Below are 25,080 nucleotides of genomic sequence, written 5' to 3'. Positions count from 1 at the left end.
CCCAGAGGCTCACTAGTAAGTCAGCCTTAGAGGAGAGTGAAGAAAGCTGAGCCCAGAGGCTCACTCCTACCACCCTGGCACCCCAGGAAGCTGAGGCAGGAAGATGGCTACCAGTTTAAAGCAACCTGCTCTGCTTCATCTGAGAAAAAAAAAAAAAAGCAAAAACAAAAAGGGTGTGGGGCTGGAGAGAGAGCTCAGCAGATGGAGTTTATACTCTTGCAGGGGACTCAAGTTCGGTTCCCACAAGTCACCAGCAGTCTGATGCCTCTGCTTTCCCCAGACACCTGCATAGACCCACACACAAACACATGATTAAAAATGGAAAGACAACAGTGGTCACTAGATAAGAAACGGGTAGTGGGAAGGAGTGCAGCAGCCTGAACCAGCCAGTGCGGACCAGGGCAGCAGGACAGCGGAAGGTCAAGCAGCATATATCGAGAATAGGTTCCGGGACATGCCAATGCTGTTTTCTGACTTATATTTTGAACACATATACTGAGTTGTTATATGCCCCATAAAAATGTACAAATATTATACCTCAAAAAAATTCTTACTTTGAGTTTTTCTGATGTCCGTTTTCCACCAAAGCCCCCAGAGCCAACAACAAAGATTGAGAACTGATTATAACATATGAGCTCCTTCCCAGAATAAGAATGGACTAAAAAAGAAGAAAAAGGAAAAAAGAAGTAGTTAATGAAGATAGGCTTAACACTTCCTTTAAGAGCTAAAAGAATAAAACACGGCCAGTGCAAAGGTCAGCATCTACAGTGAGCATGGGGTTTGCTAAGCTGTACTGTAGTTTTCTCATCTTCAGTCTCTGGCGGCAGAGAACGCTACCCAGCCTTCCTTTGTGAACCATGGGCTTATCGCTTACATCGCCCAACTACCACCTAGATCTCAAGTTTTATCTGCCACTAATATTTCAAACAATTCCTCGAGAAAATCCAAGCTACCACACTCAAACCCTGAAATACTGTCAAAGCACTGAGAGAGAACATGGGTCTTAAAGAGACAGGGCAGGAATGAGGCTATAGGATGGCCCCGGGGATGCCATCATGCTGGTTCTGTTAACCACTCTATCCCTAGGGTGCCCAATACAAAGAAGGTTCCTCCTGCCTCAGCCAACTGAGTGCTGAGATCATTATTCGTGGCTTTCCATGCATTTTTACCTAAGATAGTTCAACTTCCAATGTGTTTACTGGGGTGCAACCCCATGGTAAGTCAGGGAGCACTGGCATGGTCCCCAGTATTTCCCTCAGAAACAACACATCAGGCAGAGCTGAGAGTTCTACTCAGATAAAATGTAGTTACAGTGCTTATGCCATGAGTTCAACAGCCTTAAATGCAGTCTAGAAACCCAACTGCAATCTACACTAATCGAGTTCCAAACAGCTAACACTGAAAAGAGCATCAATAGCCCAGCCCAGCTGCGTCAACCCTACTGCAGTAGGTGTAACTCTCCCTGTGACTTGAACAGGAACACACTTCTCACTTCTGTGCTTAGTTACATTGTTTCAACCCAGTGACATGTTCCACCTGCCCTAGCTTTAGATCCAATCTACTCAGCCTCCTCCCTTATTTTTCTTAAAAACCCTATGAAAGTTTAAAATGCTTACTTTGATCTCTTACACATTATAAAATGAACACAAACTGAATCGATCTCTGTGGTAAAGTGTGCTACCTGCAAAGCCTATCACTCTAATGATGTTATTATAACAATTGCAGATGAGTTACCGTCCATAACAATCACTACGCCCGATCCTTTATCCAGGATGTCAGCAACAACTGTTTCACATCTTAATTCTCCTAAAATTAAAGATAAATAATCACATGATAAATAATTAAGACATGAAGGAATTCACCACAGTTTCCACTTACTTCAGCAAAGCTTAAAAAATTATGGTTTTAAATATTTTCCCCTAACTTTCCACTAAAAAAGTATAATTGTTTATACAAAACATAAAATACAGAACATATAAATCACTAAACTTAATAATTACTAAATTTCTGATGTAAAATTGTGAGACATTAATATTTCTGATGTTATGTTTTAATAATCATTTCCAATGACAGTGACACCTCTTGCAAGGTCCAACTGGCCTCTCAATCCTGGGTAAGCACAACTCCACTTCCTCCATTCCTTCACAAATCTCTATCGCTTTTGTGAAACACTACCTAAATTTTCTTCTCCAAACCTTTTTTTTTTTTTGAGTCCTCGTTTAACTGATTAAACTCAGCGGGTACCAAAACAATAGGAAACACAAAAGATAAAAACCAATGTGGGGGGGGGGACACCACAAGACTTGTGGAAAGAAGCAGATGGACAGGGTGGAAGAAGGAGGGAGTGAGAAAGTATTGTTTACAAGTGTGAAACTGCCAAGGAAAAAAGTCAGTTATTTGAGACCTGCTTTTCTCTTTCCTCCACAACTGGACTAACACCCAGCCCCGACCACACCACTTGAACCCACCACAGGCAGCAAATCCATGTTAATTCTTGAATGTACAGAGACAGGTACATTTTTAACTTCAGCAGTTCAAGGTTATCTTCTGCTAAGGAAAAAACTGAAGGTCACCCTAGGACATGACAGGCCTTATCTCAAAAAAAGGATGGATAGATAGACAGAGGGGACAAACAGACGGATGGATGGGAGGAACAGATGGACAGATGGAACAAACACACGGTTGGACAGATAGACAGACAGATAAGCTTTGGTGAATATCCAAAGTATTACCGAGAAAAGAAAAAAAGTTATTAGATAGGTTTAGTTTTCTTCTCTTCCAAGGGAATAGGGAAAAATTACAAAAGCTACATCTTTCAACATTGTTTGTTTATGCAAATTAATCTTAAGATAAACAACCACAGGAACCATAACTGATACACAGTCATAATGGTACATATGTCACTACAGACAAACTGATAGTACTAAATAATTTTACTGTTAGTGGAAGACAATTAGAGATCAGTATAAGTACTGGTTAACTTTATCTACTCTCAGGTTACATGGATGCTTCTGACATCTTGTTGGGTTGGGCTATGCTAGTTTAAGACAATAGATTGGCTTGGGAGGTTAATCGGAAAATTAAAGCATAGTATTAGGCAATTAGTTCACATAAACTCACCTGATCGAGGAAGCGGTTTATACAACTCCAAGTATTGCTCCCCATGAAGAACCTATGTTACAACAAATGCAATCTTATTAGCAAACTTTCTTGTACCAGTGTCTACCCATGGGTACTGCTAAGCACAGATGACATTTTACTATCCACACACCACGTCAGTATTCGTCCTGGGTCATCTATCTCAGTAAGGTGTTTACTTCTTAATCATGCAATGTAGAAATAATTAGTATGACAGCATAAAGACAAACAGATCTTTTGGAGGAGAAAAGATAAATCTGCGTCCTTCGAATCCAGGAATCATTACTGGCTCTACCAATGGAGCCACTCAATCAGGCTCTGCGCCAAGGACTTATAATAGTGCCTAGATCATATTGGGCATTCGGTAAGTATCCACTCAGTAAAAATGAACCAGTGAGCCTGGGCTGGTAGCGTCAAGTCACACAAACCAAGCAGAGATGACTCAACTAAAACACATAGATAAACCTTACAAGCATATCCAAAGGCACAATGAGCAACAGTCCCTCTGTGTGTCTCAGAGTACAACCAAGCACACTGCAAGGAAAAAGCAATGTGAGCTCAGCACAGCAGAGCATCACACGCAAGTAAATCTGAGTGGAGTCTCCACATCCAAGCGCCTGCACCACCACCAGCAGGACCGCTCTCCAGGCTTCCCACATCCAAGCACCTGCACCTACTAGAGCAGGACAGCTTTCTAGGCTTCCCCCAAACACAGAAGGAAGAGAATGGAGCTGGAGTGAGTGCCTTCGCACTGTGTCACACTATCTTGAAATCCAAAGCTAGGAAAGCTGAGAAGCAAATTTCCATATGGCTGTCATAGAAGGTAAACATCTTACCTGATTCAGCATGTAACATGGGAGAGCGATTAAGAAAGCAAAGTGACCAGCACAGGTTTCCGGTCTTTTATCATGCTGCCCTGGGGCCTGTTTGTGCTAGAGATCCTTCCCCCAGGAAATTAGTGGGTGTTCTCCTTCATCACTGTTGTGAAGTGAAATTTGCCTGTCCACTCTATGGATGAAGAAGCCAAAGCCTAGAGCAGCTACTTACAATTACAGTAGTAAGTAAACGGCAGAGAGAGGATTAACATTATTCCAGGATTGCAGGTCTATATATAAGTATTTTCTTCTTAGAATTTTAAATTAACTCTCCCCTCTTTTATTCATGAAAAGAAAAATCAAAAGATATTCTAAATCATTATCATTATACTAAGCCAACCACCAAGGTCAATTTTAGTTTAATAGAGATAGTTTATATAATCTTCATATATACATAAGTGTATATGTATGTATTCATATTATGTATAAATTGCATGGATGTAATGTTCACTAATAATATAGTATGAGATATTTATCACTAACATTTAAAGAAGCAGTACAAATAAAAGTTTCTTAGTAGACATACCTTTGAAAACTCGATTGACAGCCCAGGAATCTGTGCTAGCCCTCCATTCATCAATAACCTCTGAGCAATAATAACGGCAAAAGTGGGCAAACAGGAGAAGTCAGCACTTCCTTCATACACAAACTTCAAATCCTCCGGATTCTTGACAGAAGCTCCTACACCAAGGGCATACATAATACTCTCCAGTTCCGAATATGAAGAGGAGAATGAAGGAAGCTGATGGCCAATAGCAGCAGCCTAAGAGAAAAACAGGAAAACTATTGCCCTCCACATTAGCATCCATGGCCCCGACTTCAAATCATAACTATAAGGTAGCAACACTCTCAGGCTCAAAATCAGATTTCTAACTAAAAACCACAGCTTCCTGGGTCACAAAATACCAGATCAATCTGTAATAGATGATTTCTTTCTCATCTAGGACACTTCTTTTTGTTTCCTTTTAACGAAAATAGATCTTTTTTTCCTCACATAATATACCCTGATTGGTTTCCTCTCCCTCTACTCCTCCCAGTTCCTCCCACCCCCCCTCATCTGATCCACCCCTTTTGTCTCTTGTTAGAATACTGGCTTCTACAAAATAGTAATAAAGTAAAATATAATATAAGAAAATAAAACAAAAACTAACACATGAACTAGGACAAAACAAACAGAAGGAAAAGCCCAAGAAACAGACACAGAGACGCACTTCTTTACACACTCAGGAAACCCATAAAAACACTAACATGGAAGTCATAATATCTATGTGAAGGACCTATAGGCTAAAAAGGATAAATACATATACATACATATATATAATAAAAATTAGCTTTCTTATATGTTTTACATATAATAAAAATAAAACTATATATATTACATAAATTATACATATATCTATTTATATATATTTACATTTCCTGACCTGACATTACATCCAGTGAACAGTAAACTGACAAATATCTCAGAGAGAGACCTAGAACCCTCCTCATATTCTGTCCCTCACACAATGAAGCATCTGGCTAACAACTATGTCAATATTTTGTAATACAGTTTATCAATGCTTTCCCTTAAAAGATCTCGCCTAGTGAACAAAATGAAAAAATGGAAAAGAACCATTAAAATAAAGATCCTTTTCCAAAAACTTATAAAAATTATGACTTTAAGAGGGTTACTAATGTTCAAGAAAAAAGACACTTGTCAAACTAAAGGAAAACAGCAAAAAGAAAGTTATGTTTTAATGTTCAGCTTGTATGTGTTCATTCTATCTACATTTAGGGCATAGTTTACAATAAGCCACTTATTTACTTTTTCAATTAATGTCTTAAAGAATAATTTTGTTAAAAAGTTTTGGAATTATTGAACACTAGATCCCAAGTCGTGGCTGACTGACAGGAGCACCACACATAATACCTTTCATCAGCACTAGAGGTAACGGCTTTCTCTCTCTTCCATCCACTATCTCCCTGGGTTGCTTTTCAAATAGCAAGGAGGATGTCGGCTAGTGATGTGGGATATCCTTATGTATATGTGTTGTTTTTTATCAGCAATGGCTTAACAAAGTAAAGCCAGGCAGGAAATCAGAACAGAGATATATAAAGACAGTAGGTGTATTCAGAAAGATGCGATGTAGCTGCCCAAGAAGCAAGAGGTAACAAACCATGACCCTTATGTTAAAATATAAAATAATGATGGAAATGGGCTAATTTAAGATGTAAGAACTAGCTAGAAATACATCTAAGCTACTGGCTAAGCACTGTTGTAATTAATATAGTTACTGTGTGACTCAGGCCTGGGTGGCCAGGAAAGGAAAGAGCAATCTCCTGCTACAAAGTGGCACCATCGGGGGACAACTATAGACACACAAAAACTGAGAGAGCTTGGGAAAGAATTCTAGACACAAAAGAACAGAGTTAAGCACAGCTTCTCGGTAGTGACATTTTTTTTTTTCAGACAAGCTCTGTTTGCTGGCCACAGCAGAGGTGCTGCTTCTTTAAGAAAAGGCTTCCTGGCTCATGCTGGTGGCACAAACAGCTTTCAAAAGGCTCTGGACCTACAGGGAGGTACTGCTATGAAGCACTTAAATGGGGTCAGTGAGCAACATGGTACTAGTTGCTTAATGGCAATATAGACCTGCTGCGTCCCTGGAGTTGGGGCAGTAAGCATGACTTGCAGAGGCAGTGTACACACCTCTGCCATGTTGGACTGGAGAAAGTAAGCAGGCAGGGACACAGAGTTGGTCCTATCCACATGCTTAGCATCAAAAAAAAAAAAGTGTTCCTGGTCAGAAAATGATTACAGACACACAGTAAAGACAGATTCATATGAATAAGACTGCTGAATGAGTCACGGTGTTGAATAAATGTACACAGGCTTGGGAGAGAAAAGAAAGACTATAGACAGTTCTAAAAAATAGATTAAAAAAGAAAACAAAGTTTTTAAGGAGACAGCAAAAGTAATATAAACACTGGTCAAGCAGTGTTGTAATTAATATAGTTTCTGTGTGATTATTTGAGTCTGGGAAGCTGGAACATGAAAGAGCAGTCTCCTACAACAAACTAGCTAACACATCAACTGGGCAACTAACTTAATTCATCTCAACCCCAAAGAAAGACTATAAAAAATTACATGCAAAACTACCTGAAAACAGAGAAAAGCTTCCAGTTCCTATACTTATCACATAGAAACACCCAGGACAGAAGCTGAGCTGATACCTTCCACTCTCCTATCCCAGCTCATACACCAAGAAGAGCTTTGGGAAACAATATCCAAATTCCCTCCTCTCCTCTCAAGACAGACTTCCATCAAAGCAAAAAGCATGGTCAAGCCCAGAAGAATCTCAGAGGAAAGGTGGAAAAGACGAAAAGAGTTATCTGGACAGCTTCAGAACTGACTTCAAACCACATGCTCATGTGGTCACCATGAATTCCTTATGTGCTAAACTTAGTCTTATTCCAAACAATAATAAACGGTTTCTGAGGACACACAACTGATTTTCTCCATGACAAATGACAGAGTGACCATCTCCAAAAGAAAGGCTAAAAGGAGGAAGGGGGAGGATGAGTCTGTAGGTGGGCTTCAGGCATTTCCCCTACTTACAAATCCTGATGTGGCTGCAGATACCGCATGACTTGTGTGGTTTTGTGAGACTCCTTCTGAATCTACTTTATGTAAAACTTCAAGTATGTTACTCGTTGATTCTACAATAAAAAAGATAAGAAAAGATAGAGTTTTGCTGTAAAATCTGAATAAAGAAAACTGCAATATGCAAGAAAACACCCACAATACCCTTCCACAGATGATCCCATTCCAGTGGATGGCCCCACACCCATGATACTGAACTAAATGGGTTACTAAAACAACAACAACAAAAAAGAGGATATGAAGTGAGAGCACAGAAGGTGGATATGGGAGCAGTTAGAGGGTGGTGTGGGGTATACATGATCAAAACACATTGTACACATATATGAACTTTTCAAAGAATTAATTTAAGATATGTTTTTAAAAAGACTCCACATGAACTGGATTGTACTCGGTGGTACAGTGACTGCCAAGCATGTCCAAGATCCTGGGTTCTACCCTCAGCTCCACAAAAAATAAATACATGGAAAATGGTCCCTGCCTCACTTCACATGTAGTTAGTAAGACATGCAGTTAGTAAGTCGTACATCTGAAACAAAAGCAGGAAGAAGAGTTACATTAGATGTTCACATGGTAGGTCAGCTAACACAAGAATATATGGGACTACCCTGCTGAGCATTTGGGGGTCTGAATTTTTCCAAAGAAGTCCTAAAATTAGGTATAGGTGACAAAAGGAGGCGGGGGTGGGAGAAAGAGAGAATAGCAAAGACGATGAGCTGAACCACTCCTATAACTAAAGGAGAGAGCTAAGCCTAAGCAAAAGAACCAGAACTTCTAGGGCAACAGAGAAAACTGCATCAGATTACGAACACGTGGCCAAAGGCTGGAGAGATGGCTCTGAGGATAAGAGTGCATACTGCTCTTACAGAGGACCCAAGTTCAGTTCCCAGCACCCACATGAGCAGTTCACAACCTAGAACGCCAGCTCCATGACATCTGATGCCCTCTTCTCAGCTCCAAAGGCACCTGTACTAATGTACACACACACACACACACACACACACACACACACTTAAAAATATATGTAAAAATTAAAAAGAGCATATGGCAAGAAAATGGAAGACTCCAAAGCCAACCACCATCTGGGAAGAAAGTACATGAAGCAAAAATAAGTACACACCCACAGCCATCCATCTACCGGAAACACACCAACCAAACACACAGGACTAAGAAGCACTGAACAAACTGCCTATGAAGACTCTAGCACCTAGTGGAGCAGAAACCACATATGTTCCCAACACCGAAGTATCTGCTTCGGCACAGTCAAAACAGATGAACTGCATACGGAAAAGACAACTTGTTGCCTCTCCTTCCTGGCCAAGAAGACCAAAGAACTTGGGACTGTACCTTGAATGGTCCGCGGCTTGCTGGCATTGCTGAAGTCACAGATCTTCTCCCAGTTGTCCCTCACTGCCTCGGGAGTCATGGGCTGATTCCTCTGCCTAACAGTGGCTCCGAGGGTCCGCTCCCAGCGCACTAGTTATGGAAACAAAACTAAGAGACTGTGCACATAGCTTGAAGGACACAACATAAGACACTTGAGAGCCATCTTCAAGAAAAAGGAAAATCCTAAAGGAAAGTCATGCTGGCTTCTGACGAGCTCTACCAAAACCCTTAGAAGATATTTTTCTTTAAAGGCCCGTTAGCAGAAATGTCAGGTTTTTAGAGAAAGATCTGCAGCTGAAGGACAGAGGGACACGGACAGGCACAAAGCATAAGAACATAAATGGATGGAGATGCTGTAGTAAGACCTACCACTTTGCATGCTAAGTTAAATAGCACAAAATTAAATTTAAATTTAAAGAAAAAAGAAATATCTGAAACTGAAGAGAAACTTCTCTAATTCTGTCAGGAACTGCTAATAGCATTGTCTCCAGCTGAACCTGGAGACACAGTTCCACGCAGTCACACCGACGGCAGATCACTTAGCACAAGACACTCCACTTTCCTTGTTTGTGGATGAAGACTGGCAAGACAAGGCCTGCTGCTGCTGCACACTGAGAACCAGAGTGACAGCAAACAGGTTCCCGCTACAGATCCTGGAGTCCACAGCTACCGACAACTCCCCTCCAACCGTCCTTGGCTCGCCCTCCATTCCCACAGCCTCAGCAGAACCTTGCAGGGTCACAAGAAGTCCTACTGCTCTTGAGTTCTCTTGAGAAATTTAACACTGTTTTCTGTTTTAAACATTCCATAGCAGTAACTAACTACTATAACATTTGAACATGATGGTGGACACCGGTGACCACTCAGTGTACAACATCTTAAAGGAAAGAAAACGACACCAGTTTCTAGAGTTTTTCCCTCCTGTAAAAAGGGTCTATATGTAGTGTAGCTGTTACTGCAACCCTTACCTTGCTGTTTTAAATGTTATTTAAATGCTGTTAAGATAACCAAATGCTTAAGAAATATAAGTTACTTTATGGTTAACGGATGGAAGTTATTAATGCATATATATACACACATACATACCTATATGTAGATATTTAGATATCCTCTATAATATGTGAAAATGTCCTTCACTGATACCAATCTTCTAAATAATTCTATGATTAATTATGATATCAGCAAACAAGTAAAAGCAAGCTGAGATTTTGAATTTTCCACTTTTTTGTTTTGTTTTGCTTTGTTTTTCAAGACAATGTTTCTCCATGTAGCCCTGGCTATCCTGGAACTTACTCTGTAGACCAGATCCACCTGCCTCTGCCTCCCAAGTGCTGGGGGAAAGGAGTGCGCCATCATGCCTGGCAAGTTTTCACATTTTTTAACACTATAAAGTAACTACTCTAATTGAAACTTAGAAGGTTTAAGAAAGAAAGTATCAAGGGTGAAGCCAAATGATTTTCCTGTGGGGGAAATAATTCCCACACATCAGCTGCACCTTCTGTCCCTGAAAGCTCTCCCCTGTGCTCTTACTTGCTCCTGACATCTTCCATTCTAAAAAGAAGTGAATTACATGAGAGAATTGGGAGATCTGCTTACCCATCTAGAACAGGCTCCTCCCACTTTTCAGACAGGCCAAATCACTGTTCTGATTAAACAGCAGGAAGCATGTGTGATAATGTCAACAAAAAGGAACTACAGTATCTGAAGAGAGTAAGGTAAACCCAGTGCTACCTATAGGGATAGCAGACAGGTCCTTAAAAGCACAAGAGGCTGGCAGAATAATTCCCATGTTTTAGTACCTTTAGCTGGAACAGTATTCTAGTCTGAGTATAAGTAGGTTATAAAATGAAAAAGAATTATCACAAGCAAAAACACAACAGAGACTTACATTTTCCAATCCAGCCTGCTCCAACCTAACAAAAAGAAGGGGAAAAATATCATCTAATATAAATCATTAAGAGACTGTTTTGATTATGATTAATACTAGGATGCTAGATGACAATGATAGCTCTGCACAAACCCCCGGCTCCATCAAAGCAGAAGCCTGCAGCAAGCAATGCTGTGGGTGGGGATGTAAGAGGCTGAGATAAGGCAAGGGACCACATTCCAATTTCTGCATTATATTAGAAGTCATTCCAGTAAACCTTAAGGGGGACAAGTATCTGATTAAAGAAACTCATACCTTCACACACTACTATTGGCTAGAACTTACTGGAATTCCTCACACATAACAGAAGAAACACATTAGTAGCAGACACCTTAATGGAGCTAGATCCAACATTAAGACTTCTCATCACCTTTTACCTTTGCTATGTATGGTGATTTGAATAGGTATGAGTCCCATAGACTCATGTGTTTGAATTCTTGACCCATAGGGAGTGGCACTATTAGGAGGTGTGACCTTGTTTGTGAAAGTATATTATTGTAGGTGTGGGTTTTGAGGTCCTTTTTTTTTTTTGAGATTTGTTCATTTATTATGTATATAGTGTTCTGCCTGAAGGCCAGAAGAGGGCACCAGATCTCATTATAGATGGTTGTGAGCAACCATGTGGTTGCTGGGAATTGAAATCAGAACCTCTGGAAAAGCAGCCAGTGAGTGCTCTTAACCTCTGAGCCATCTCTCCAGTCCCACGGTTTGAAGTCCTATATGCTCAAGCTACACCCAGTGTGGCACACAGTCTCCTTTTGCTGCCTGAAGATCAAGATGTACATCAGCTATCTCTCCAGCACCATGTCTGCCTGAATGCAGGCAGGTTTTCTGCCATGATGATAATGGACTAAACCTCTGAAACTGTAAACCAGTCCCAATTATGTGTTTTCCTTTATAAGAGTTGCCATGGTCATGGTGTCTCTTCACAGTAAAAACCCTAACTAGGACAATATGCTCACATCTTTTATAATATATCCAATTAATAGTGGATTGATCAGCTTCAGTTTTGACCACAGGCAAAGGCAATGGATGGGGAATTGGAGAAATAAACAAATTTTCAAGAAGGCAACTTAAAACTTTCAAACATCAGCCTTTCAATGAACAATCCTCAAACATTCTGTCACTGGCTACCTAAAAGCATGCCAGCACAGAGCACTCTTCTGACTGACCCAAAGCTTTAAAGTAAACAATATGGCTAGATATTTCCTCCTAAACATTCATTCTAAATTTGGAACCACATGGAATCACCTTAGCTGACATCAAAATCAAAGCCAACATAACAAAAGATGGTTATTTTCCTCTGCTAAGACAGCACATATTTCCTGCTCAAGGTTCAAGTCATTCTGGGCAAAACACAGTTTCCATGGTCCATCTCAGCAAACACTATGAGCCCTTCTCAGAACAGCTGGCTCTTTGCTCTTTCTCTGTTGGCCTGACTTGCTGCGCTTGCCAAGTGTACTTCTATATCATTAGAATCTTACTAACCCTTTCCTCTGGTTGCCCTTTAGATATTTGGAAGGTGTTCAAGTGTAAGCTTTTCTAACTTCAGACCACCTAACCTGACTTGAGCAATTTGGTAACAACATCACCTTTAGCCATATTGTGAGTGAAGTAACAAACTACAGGGGCCAAAATATCTGCACCAGCTGAACCAATCTCATCTCCCACCAGCAACTCCAGGAATCCATCAGATCTGAGCAAAGCATACCTTCAAGTTTAAACTCAGATTATTTCATATATTTCCTAGTATATTTTTCAATTGTATACATCAAACGTTACTCATTAAAAAAAAGTCCGCACATAGTAAAAGAAAGTAACAACATAAATTTTTATATGCATGCATGATCTCAGCCATATGAGTACAGAGATGAAGATTTATATAAAATATCCCATCTGAAAGAACAGTCTATGTAAAATGTATATCAAATAGAAGACTGGAAGGAGATATTGGAAAATTCATAGCAGTTCTCAGGACAGTAATAATGCATGGTTTTTATTCTCTCCTATTCACATTCTTATGTATTTAAGATTTCCGCACAGATGATATATTATTTTGTGTAGTTAATAATAATGTAATTATAAGGAAATAACTAATATTTTGATTCCTAGCTAGTTAGAAAGAGATCAGATCCAATTTCAAATTTTAAGTGGCTCAATATCATTAAATTTTTCTATTCTGTAAAATTAAGAGTGCAAAGTTCCTTCTACATCTAATTTCTGTAATTTACACTTAGTTAGGTATAATTAGAAAGGTGGATGTATATAACTGCACTCAAATATATGAGACCTTTCCTCCTTAATTCATTCATCAGCTTTTAATTCAAATGAAATTGGCTAATAATATATTAGTTCAAACCTAGGCAGGTTCTTATGCTCCTAAGAAGCATTTTTAATTCTATAGTCTATATACTATGGGTTCATTACTGTTAGGGTAGAGGGAGGTCTAATATAGAATGCCTTGGCTAAAATAAGGAGATCAATCACAAATGGATATAAAAATATGTAAATTAGCTGGGTCTGCTGGTGCACACTATAATCCTACCTACCTGAGCAGCTGGGACAGGAAGAGCTCAAGTTCAAGGCCAACCTGGGGTAAGTACTAAGTTAAAGGTCAGCCTAGGTGAGACCCTGTCTAAAAATAAAAATATAAACATAAGAGAGCTGAGATGCTGACCGACCCTTGCCTTCTACAAAGCTCTAAATCCAGTCTGCAGCAGCACAAATGGTTCCAACAAATGGTGGACTGTGCATCATTTTTATTTTGACAATATCCACGGAGAGCTACAGAATAGGGAAAACTAGAAGAGCTTACTGCTGAACGCTAAATAAACAAGCTGTATTTACTGCTCTGTTACACTCAAACATCAATAACTAAATTGGAGGAAGGAAACACTAGGCTCTCATGCCAAGGGTTTTAAATGGTGTGCAGTTTTCACGAAAACCCCAAGAAGACTAAATTCTGCAGGGTTAATTTACACCACAACCCTGCGAGCCAGCGAGTGCTAGGCCGAATGTTCAAATCCTGGCCTAGCTGACTCTAAACATCTGTTTTATCATTTATCATTCGTCTTCTTAAATCAATGAGATTTTCTATATTTTACTAAACACATCAAATCAGCCACATTGCAACTAGGAAAAAATATTAAAAATGAACAGCTTTGAAAAAGAGTTTGTAATGATAATGTCATTTTATAAAACAATGGATCCACACTTGCCCGTGTAAAACAAGGTCTTGCTATGTAGTTCCAGTAGAACACAAACTCGTATCCTCCTGCCTCGGCCTCCAGAGTGCTGGATAACAGAGTAATAGTACATACCACCTTTCCCAGCTTGCCAGTTGTTCCTTAACAACATATACACAATATGTGACAAGCCAAGTGTTACAACTACAACAGATTTTTTTCTAGATGTAAGCATTTGGGAAATACTAATATACAGTCTTTTTAAAATTTAATTACATAAACGAGGCTTTAGAAGAAATACAAAGTTTCACAGTACCTCAAATAAGCCACCATTTTCCTCACAGCTCTCATGGCAAAGCCAAAGGACCAGAGGAGCCACATAATCTGGCTTCAGGGCTTCAACAATGTCTGAAATAAATACAAAAACATCAATAAGCAAGAGTACAAACAGGTTTCATACATCATTTTACTTTCTGAAAATATTATATAAAATAATCAGACTTTTAAAACAAATATGATAAAATTTTATGTAGATAATTCATCTAAGTTTAAAAGCTTTTAGAGATTTTTCATCCCAACTGAGAAAAACCTAACATACTCTCAAGTTTCTCCAATCACACGCATAATGTGTGCCTTTCAACAGGCAAGCACTGTTGATAAAAATAAAACAAAAATGGACAATCTTAGGTACCACTCACTCTCAAAGGAGATCAAAGGGTTACAAACTAGAAAGGAAGAAGTCAACCATTTGCTACTTGCACATGATATGAGAGTATATATAAGGGATCCCAAAAATTCTACAAGGGAACTCCTATAGCTGATAAACACCTTTAGTGAAGTGACTGGATATAAGATTAACAAACACACACAAAAAAATTAGTAGCCCTCCTATATGCAAACAATAAACAGGCTGAGAAATCAGAAAAACAATGCCCTTCATAATAGCTACAAATAATATAAAATATTTTGGTGTGCCGGGCGGTGGTGGCGCACGCCTTTAATCCCAGCACTCGGGAGGCAGAGGCAGGCGGATCTCTGTGAGTTCGAGCCAGCCTGGTCTACAAGAGCTAGTTCCAGGACAGGAACCAAAAGCTACAGAGAAACCCTGTCTCGAAAAATCAAAAAAAAAAATATTTTGGTGTAACTTTAACCAAGTAAAAGACCTGTATGACAAAAACTTCAAGTCTTTGAAGAAAGAAATTGGACAAGACATCAGAAGATGGAAAGATCTCCCAAGCTTATGACCAGTAGGATTAACAGTAAAAATGGCCATCCTACAAAAAGCAATCTACAAATTCAACACAATCCCAATTAAAATCCCAACACAATTCTTTAAAAACTTTGAAAGAACAATACTCAAATTCACATGGAAAAAATCAAAAAACCCAAGATAGCTACAACAATCCTGTACAATGAAGGAACTTCCCGGGGTATCACCATCCCAGATTTCAAGCTTTACTACAAGGCTATAATAATAAAAACCTCACAGTACTGGCATAAAAACAATTGGGTGGATCAATGGAATCAAATTGAAGACTCAGACGTAAATCTACACACCTATGGATACTTAATTTTTGACAAAGAAGCCAAATTTATAGAGAATGAAAGAAAGCATCTTCATCACTTCCCAGCCTTTTGGCTAAGATCAAGTGAAGAAAACATTTTCAACAAATGGTGCTGGCATAACTGGATGTCGGCATGTGGAAGAATACAAATAGATCCATACCCATCACCCTGCACAAAACTTAAGCCCAAATGGATCAAAGACCTCAACATAAATCCAGATACACTGAACCCCATAGAAGAGAAAGTGGGAAAAATCCTTGAAGGCATTGGAATAGGAGACAATTTCCTAAACAGAACACAAATAGTGCAGATACTAAGATGGACAATTAATAAATGGGACCTCATGAAACTGAAAAGCTTCTGTAAGGGAAAGAACATTGTCAATAGAGCAAAACAGGAGCCTACAGAATGGAAAAAGATCTTCACCATCCCCACATCTGTCAGAGAGCTGGTCTCCAAAAAATGTAAAGAACTCGAGAAACTAGACATCAACAAATCAAATAATCTAACTTTAAAAATGGGGTATAGATCTAAACAGAGAATTCTCAACAGAAGAATCCCAAATGGCTAAAAAAAAATGTTTAAAGAAATGTTTTAACATTTAAAGGAATGTTCAGCATCCTTAGCGATCGGGGAAATACAAATCAAAACAACTCTGAGGTTCCTTCTTATGCCTATCAGAATGGCAAGGACCAAAATTATAAGTGACAGCTCATGCTGGAGAGGATATGGAGCAAAGGGAACACTCCTCCATTGATGGGAGGAATACAAATTTGTATAGCCACTTGAAAATCAATATAGTGGTTTTTCAGAAAATTGAGAACCGATCTACCTCAAGACCCAGATAGGACCGGGTCTGAATGAGCATGTGATCATACCGGACTCTCTGATTGTGGCTGACAATGGGAGCTGACTGAGAAGCCATTGATAAAGGCACCGGGACTTGTTTTTACAGCATGTTTTGGCTTTTTGGAACCCTAGTCTATATGGATGCACAGCTCTCTGGGCCTGGATGTAGTGGGGAGAGCCTTGGACTTCCCACAGGGCAGGGTTCCCTGCCCTCTCTCAAGCAGGGTGGGAGAGGGAGGAGGGGGTGTGGGAGTGGGAGGGGATTGGGAGGAGGGAAGGAAGTGTAAATAATTGAATGGAAAAATAAAAAAATAAAAATAAAAAGACCCAGCTATACCATTCTTGGGCATATACCCAAACAATGCTTAATTATACAACAAGGCACTTACTTCACTATGTTCATAGAGGTGTTTTTCATAACAGCCAGACAAAGAAACAACCTAGATGTCCCTCAACTGAAGAATGGATAAAGAAAATATGAAAATATGGTGTATTTACACAATGGAGTATTAGTCAGCTGTTAAAAACTACGGCATCATGAAATTTGAAGGCAAATGGATAGAACTAGAAAAAATTCATCCTGAGTGAGGTAACCCATACCCAGAAAGACAAACATGGTGTGTACTTACTTATAAGTGGATATTAGCTGTAAAGGATAAGCAAGCTACAATCCAAAGAACAAGAGAAGCTAGGTAACAAGGAGGCTCAAGGGGGACATTCAGATCTCCCTGGAAAGGGGAAACAGAAGAGATTTTGTGGTGGACTGGGGGCAGGCAGGGATAGGAACATGGGGGATCAGGTGGGGGAGGGGAGAGTACTGCAAGAGTTGAATAGAAAGGGGGGTCATTCCAGGGTACAATGGAAACTCCCAGGAACATACAAGGGTGATCCCAGCTAGGACTCTTAGCAAAAGGGGATACACAGCCTAAACTGGCCACCTCCTGTGATCAGGCAAGGCTGCCAATGGAAGGACTGGGACACCAACCCAGTCACATAACCTTTGACATATAGTCTGTCCTGCCTATGGGATTTGCAGGGATAAGGGTGACACAGAGGTTGTGGGAGTGTCTAATCAATGACTGGTCCAGCCTGAAACCCATGCCATGTGAGTGAACCCACCCTTGACACTGCCTGGAGAGCCAGGATCCAGAGGCTGGATGGCCCAGAGACTCAGGATAGAAGCAAACATGACTATAAAAAAAAAAAATGTCAATGTAATGATGCCTAATGATATTCTGCCATAGTCATAGATTGGTACCTAGCCCAATAGTCATCAGACAGCCTTCATCCAGTAACTGATAGATACAGATGCAGAGACCCACAGTCAAACACTAGGCTGAGTTCAGGGAATCCTGAAGAGAGGGAGGAAGGATTGTATAAGGAAGAGGAGTCAAGGACATTACAGGAAAACCCACAGAATCAACTAACCTGGGCTCATAGTAGCCCACAAAGACTGGACAACAACAGAGAGCTTGCATGGGACAGACCCTCTGCATGTAGGTGACAGGAGTGTAGCTTGGTCTTCTTGTGGGACTCCTAGTAGTGGGAGCAGGGGCTTTCTCTGACTCTCGCATGGCTTTTGGGACCCTATTCCTCATACTGGGTCATCTTGCCCAGCCTTAATACAAGGTGAGGTACTTAGTCTTACTACAGTTTGATATGCCATGTTTTGTTGATATCTACGGGAGGTCTGCCCTTTTCCGAATAGAAATGGAGGAGTGGATGGTGGTAAAGGTAGAGGGGAGATGGGGGACTGGGAGGAGAGCAGAGTTGGAAAACTGTGGCCAGGATGTAAAAGACAGACAGACAGACAGATAGAATGAACATACCTTGTTGTAGAATATTATTTTAAGATGTTTTACATTGGTTTATGCTATGAAACATTTGTTTAATGATGCAAAGATGTGTTGCATTCCTTTATGTTGTATTTGTTTAACTCTGTGAAGCTGTGATTTTTTTTTTTTTTTTTGCCTCTCTAAAACACCTGATTGATCTAACAAACAGCTAAGCGGCCAATAGCTGGACAAAGAAAGGACAGGTGGAGCTGGCAGGCAGAGAGAATAAATAGGAGAAAAAGGAGGATCAAGAAGAAAGGAGTGAGAAGAGAACAAGAAGGGGAGGATACTAGGGACCAGCCACCCATCCATCCATCCACTCAGACACCCAGACACTCAGCCAGGGAGTAAGATTGAAAGTAAGATACACAGAAGAAAAGGAAAATGCCCAGAGGCAACAGGTAGATGGAATAATTTAAGAAAAGCTGGCAAGAGGCCAAGATAAAAAACACTGATGACAGCTTATACTGGAGAGGATGTGGGGTGAAGGGAACACTCCTGCATTGCTGGTGAGAGTGCAAACTGGTATAGCACCTTTGGATATCAGTATTGTGATTTCTCAGAAAATTAGAAAACAATCTACCTCAAGACCCAGCAATACCACCTTTGGGTATATACCCAAAGGATGCTCAATAATACCACAAGGACATGTGCTCAACTATGTTCATAGCAGCATTATTTGTCATAGCCAGAACCTGAAAACAACCTAAATGCCCCTCAACCAAAGAATGGATAAAGAAAATGTGGTACATTTACACAATGGAGCACTACACAGCAATAAAAAAAAATGACACCATGAAATTTGCAGGCAAATGGATGGATCTAGAAAACATCATATTGAGTGAGGTAACCCAGACCCAGAAAGACAAATATAATATGTACTCATTCATATGTGGCTTGTAGACATAAAGCAAAGGAAAAAAACCAACCTATAGTCTAAAACCCTAGACAACAAAGAGGACCCTAAGATCTACATGGATCTCCATAGGAAGGAGAAAAAGACAAGATCTCCTGAGTAAATTGGGAATGTGTAGGTCCCAGGAGAGGGTAGAATGGAAAAAGAAAGTATAGGAGGGGGCGGAGATAAATGTATAGCTCAATAAAAACAAATTAAAAAGAAAAAAGCTGGCAAGAAACAAGCCAAACTAAGTCTAGGCATTTATAAGAAAAAATAAGACTCCTTGTGATTTATTTGTGTATTACACTGTCTACAAAAATATATATAGATGTCCACCTAACAACACAGAGAAAAAGGAGGAAGGTTCATTTCTACGAGGAAATTAATGGTCACTTTTCATACTTTCCACTGTACTCTAAATTTTTCAACAGTAGTCATAGATTACACAAAATGCTTTTGAAATTGGAAATTTTCTTTAAATATTCAGAAAATCAGATCCTTTTGCCAAGCTTACTGCACACCCGTGTGACACAAGTGCAGACCCTGAGCACACTCACCTTCCGGCATCACAGTCTGTGTCATCCGGGATCCCGCATTGGGGGCAATGGTGTTACAGTGAATGTTGCTCTTCCTGCCTTCAATTGCCAGAGTGTTGCAGAGGCCCAGAATGCCCAGCTTTGCAGCACTATAATTTGCCTGGCCAAAGTTGCCATATATGCCAGAAGCTGAGGAAGTCATGATGATCCTAAAAGAAAGCAACCCCTCAGCATCATCTCTCCCGTGGTTTGCTAACACTGACACCCGACCTCATTCCTGATGCTGTGGAGTCTGTCAAAGGCAACTCTACAAACCATCCTTCACTTCTCACAGCTGTGATTCCTATAGTTACAGTACTGTTGATATAAATGTGATGCTTCAAAACTCAACTACAGGATTTAAGTGCATAGAAAGGATCTCTGGTGGGAGCCAAGTGAATTTAAATATAGCAATGTTTATATATTATCTATAAAAACCAAAAATATTTACAAATATAAATTAGCAACATTAAATTACAATTTTAGCAAGAAATAATACACTTGTAATTCTCATCACTTGTCTGCTCAGTTTCTGAATAATTCTAAACGCCATCTTATAACCTAACCCACACTCACTCAACTTAGAACATATAAAATAAATCACACCATTTACTTTCAGAACTGTCAAGATCATGATAAAACAGAGGTCTCAGAAAAATTTAGCATTAATACCAACTGCTCCTATAAGTGTCTGAAGCCTAAATTGCAGGGCTGAGCCTGACATCAGAGTAGACAGTACAAATGGACCCACATCGAGTTATACGTAAGCAGGAATACACGGGAGTCCTGTTGCCAAGAGTTCACAAAGTCTAACCCATGGTGTGCTAGCACAGAAGACATGGCAGCTCATCTCTGTCTAACTGGTTACTGGACACAACAAATAACATTGTGGTTAAGAGCAAATCTTCAGTGTCTACACAGCTTTCTATTATTGTTGTGTGCAGTTTCCTACAAAACTAAACATCTTCCATCTTGAAAGGAAGCACATTAAGTCACACGATGATTACGGAGGTGAAATAACAGGATGTTCTGAGGAGAGGTAAAAAAGCATTCCATGTTGCCATGATGCTGGGAAGCTCATTAAGTAAACTACTCAACAACTTCAGGAAGTCTCTGAAACCAACAAGATTCACTAACCTTTCTCTCCCCAAGGGTATAGAAGTAGTAAAGACAGTTGCTAAAAGACAACCTAGCTGAGCTGACTGGAAGAGGCTCAAATCCACTGAGACACCTGGAATGTCACTCCCCAACCTGTTGAACATCCTGCAGGCTGTTCAGTGAGCTCCTGAAATCCAGCTTTTGTGAGCTGTCACCATGCTAAGGTGTTGTTTTGGTGACACATTTATGCTCCTCTTAGTGGCCCATCACCCATACTCCTTATTTTGTTTTGTTTTGCTGAGCTGAACTCTGGTGGTTTCTGTACTTCTGGTCTATTGTTGGCTCTCTATCTGGGATGAATAGACATTGATTCACAATTCATATCCCCAAAAGTAGTGTCACACAACAAAAGTAATAAAGACTCATGGGAAATGTATTAAAACTAAAGAGCACATGGTAAAAGAAAAACACAGACCTAGTGTGCACTGTCCAGCACTTTAGAGCCTGCACGTGTGTGAGAATACTTGCCCCAGGACCAGACAACTATTTAAGAGCACTTGGTGTGCCGGGCGATGGTGGCGCACACCTTTAATCCCAGCACTCGGGAGGCAGAGGCAGGCGGATCTCTGTGAGTTCGAGACCAGCCTGGTCTACAGAGCTAGTTCTAGGACAGGCTCCAAAGCCACAGAGAAACCCTGTCTCGAAAAACCAAAAAAAAATTTAAAAAAAAATAAAAAAATAAAAAAAAAATAGCACTTGGTGCAAACACCTCCAGTCCTCTCTGGTGACTTCAGATAACTTTACCTTCCATATTTCTGTTTCTTCATATGATCCCACGCTGCCCGGGTCACTTGGAAGGAGCCCCGCAAATGAACTCTATGAATTATATCTAAAAGGAAATTATTTTCTATATATTTTGTCAAAAGTTAAGTATGCCTTAGAATGAGCTTATATAAACATATTAGGCTTGTACACATTTACACAAACATATCATTTTATATCTAGCATTTATAGCCACCTACTGTCATATTCAGATAACCACTTTTGCTTTTGTCAAAATTATATATAACCAATCTGTAATTCATACCCATACCTATGAGCTTTTCCTATAACTTATAAAATTATTGTAATCCTTGTATATATCTACGCATAATGCTATACTTAATTAATGACCATTCAAGATAAAAATTTGTTACTATAACCTGCATGGGCAGGGAGACAGTTCAGTTGGTTTTTTTTTACATCTCTACCTGAATGTGTACCAGGCAACACAAACTTACCAAAGCAAATTCTGACTACCCTCCCCTAAGTAAGCATGTGTAGGGATTCAGCTCAGCTGGCAAAGTGTTGTCACATATGTACGAGACCCTGAGTGAGAGTCCCAGAAGTCATGGGAGAAGTTAGACATGGGGGTAAATGTGTGTAGTTCCAGTGGAGGGAGGCGAAGAAGGTCCTGGGCCTTCCTACCCAGCCAGTCTAGCCTAACGATGCGCTCCAGACCAATGAGAGGCCCTGGCTCAAAGGAGGTAGGTGGCATTTCTGAAGATGATAATCCAGCATTATCTCTGGCATATAAATGCCACAAATTCACATGAACTAATATACGTGCACTAAAAGCAAATATCTAAATAAATAATACCCATAAATTTTACATATATAACTTGTACAAAAAATAACAAAACATAGTTAGACCACACTGCTCATCATCGGGGAACATTTATAAAATACTCACTGTTATCTCTATTTTTGTCATGATTTTCAAATGAGTTAGAGGGGTCTACTTTCAACGACTTAAATCCAGTAAACCAACCATTTGGGAACACTTTAGAGAAACAACTCTAGATTGAGTGTTGTCTTGGTTTTGACCATTCTTACCTATTTGGGTTCACTCTGGAACCCCAAAAAATGTTTTTATACAAATACAGATGAAAGGGAAGGTAAATGCAAAACCAAGACTAGAAAAGGGGGTGACGGGTTGGGGGACTGAGTGGGGTGGAATCTCTTCAGTTAGACGGCAAAGCCCCACATGCTAGCCAATCTTCTCTTTCTCAGCTTTCCTTTCCAAACTGTCCCAAGGAAAAGGGACTAAAAGCTTTCCTTTGCTTAATTCTGGGTCACAAGGATACCATCCATGCCTCTTCCAAAAGTTCAAGGGCCAGAAGCTGAACTCTTAGCAATGATGGGATCACCCCAGCTTAGCTGCTAAGCCAGCCACTGTCCCACCACCGATTTGTTTACCTGTGATGGCTGATGAAAACTACCACAAACAGGAACAGAAGAAAAATAAACTACAAATGTGATTTCACCATTGTATCAACTCAACCTTGGCAACACGGGGAAGGAAAATGAAAAATATTTCGTATTTATTAGAAACTTCAGATAAGCGTGTAGGTTTTGTTCTACTCTCCTAACATCTTTGATTTTAATTTGTAGTGCCCTGGGCTCTTCTAAATCCTGCTCTACTCCTGGGGGGCAAGAGGACAGCTATATAAAACATACAAAAAAAAATTGTTGACAGCCTCTTAGGGAGAGAAAAGGAGAAACATTGCAAGAAACAAAACTGTTTTCCGTAACTTCTGCAAATGACTTACCTATTTTTCAACAAATGTTTAAAAATATGATACTTCTAACTATAAAAATCATTGTCAATAGAGTAAATTCATTTATATTAACAGCAGCAAATGGCAAGTATTTCCTTAACTACATAAACACATTAAATATTAAAAAGACAATGTATAGTTCCGTTCCACAGAAGCATGAGAAACAGCTTACCCCAGTCTTCATCACTTATCCTGGAGAAGGAACGGTCCCTCAGGATTCTAAAATATTGATAATATGTATGGTCAGAGTAAAAGGAAAAATATACAGTGATGAATACAATGGTGTGTAAAATGAAGATTAAAAACTCACCCAGCATTGTTGACCACAATATCTACAATATAAGAAAGGTCAAAGTTACATAAACGAAAGCAATCATATTAATTTGCACCTGCTTACAACTCACATTTATTTTAAAAACTGATTTTTAAAGCCTATCCCCCCCAAGAAAAACTAAACACAACAAGAATGCTGCCAAAACAAAATTTCATAGCGATAGCCAAAATGACTAACTGCAAACAACACAATCATCACGTCGTACCTTCCTGTCAGGCATAAGTATCTATATTTCCTTTCTTCTACCAAAATCCTTTTCACTCAGAGGGCTGGCTACACCTCTTGAGTTCTGAGGACTCAGAATCAATATAAGCCATCTTGCACTTAACTTCAAGCCCACTCAGAAAGGTAACAGTTCTGTCCTTGCTCCTGAACAGAGAAAATATCAAAAGTTCAGGAAGTCACTGAAGCAAGCACCAGGATTCAGGCCTGCAATCCAACCACTTGAGAGGTGAGGGCCAGAGGCTCTTGAGATGAAAGCCAGCCTCGGCTACACAGCAAGTCTGAGGATAGCCTGTACTACAAGAGACCTTGTCTCAAAAAAAAAAAAAATCCACCCCCACCCCCCAAAAAAAAGAGAAGAAAAGAAAACCACTGAAGTCAGAAACTAATGCTCTATTTGATGTCTTCATAAGTTCACTATCCAAAGCAAGGAAAGCTTTTGCAGCCATCCTCTGCCTTCACTCTGCGGTTTGTGTCCCTGTCAAATAGCACCTGACCATGGCTCTTATGATTCGACCTAACCAAACTAGAACAAGAAGTGTGTTAAACCCCACAAGGGAGGGGCACACTCAAGTGACAAAAGGAAGTGTCGTCCAGACTGGAAACACAGTTTCCCTTCCCTTTAGCGACCCATTCATTTTAGTGAGAATGTGCGGGGTTAACCAGGAGGAGGTTCCAGAAAGAGAGGAAGGACCAACAGTACACTTCTAAAATGAAGAGCCTGATTGCGCTGGGTAGTTTTATGTCAACTTGACACAAACTAAATCTGAGAGATGGAAGCCTCAATTAAGAAAATGCCTCCCCATGAGTGGTGGTGGCGCACACCTTTAATCCCAGCACTCAGGAGGCAGAGGCAGGCGGATCTCTATGAGCTCAAGGCCAGCCTGGTCTACACGAGCTAGTTCCAGAACAGGCTCCAAAGAGAAACCCTGTCTCGAAAAACCAAAAAGAA

General features: G+C 40.0%; 1 protein-coding gene across 1 annotated transcript in view; it reads right to left on the bottom strand.

Annotated features, from left to right (window-relative positions):
* Hsd17b4 (hydroxysteroid 17-beta dehydrogenase 4) overlaps positions 1-25,080 on the bottom strand; it is a 79,085-nt gene that overhangs the window by 23,403 nt on the left and 30,602 nt on the right. Inside the window, exons 5-16 of the mRNA XM_005356090.2 lie at positions 23,883-23,904; positions 23,745-23,791; positions 21,777-21,861; positions 19,857-20,044; positions 14,468-14,559; positions 10,928-10,952; positions 9,001-9,129; positions 7,612-7,712; positions 4,540-4,776; positions 3,121-3,172; positions 1,735-1,806; positions 555-658 (exon numbers count right to left, since the gene is read on the bottom strand). Coding sequence (XP_005356147.1) covers positions 555-658; positions 1,735-1,806; positions 3,121-3,172; positions 4,540-4,776; positions 7,612-7,712; positions 9,001-9,129; positions 10,928-10,952; positions 14,468-14,559; positions 19,857-20,044; positions 21,777-21,861; positions 23,745-23,791; positions 23,883-23,904 — 1,154 coding nt within the window. The remainder of the gene's footprint in view (positions 1-554; positions 659-1,734; positions 1,807-3,120; positions 3,173-4,539; positions 4,777-7,611; positions 7,713-9,000; positions 9,130-10,927; positions 10,953-14,467; positions 14,560-19,856; positions 20,045-21,776; positions 21,862-23,744; positions 23,792-23,882; positions 23,905-25,080) is intronic.

The sequence above is a fragment of the Microtus ochrogaster genome, chromosome 18 (assembly GCF_000317375.1).
Source record: "Microtus ochrogaster isolate Prairie Vole_2 chromosome 18, MicOch1.0, whole genome shotgun sequence".
Lineage (NCBI taxonomy): Eukaryota > Metazoa > Chordata > Mammalia > Rodentia > Cricetidae > Microtus > Microtus ochrogaster.
Note: the sequence above shows the minus strand (reverse complement) of the source record. Positions and strands in the feature narration are given on the sequence as shown.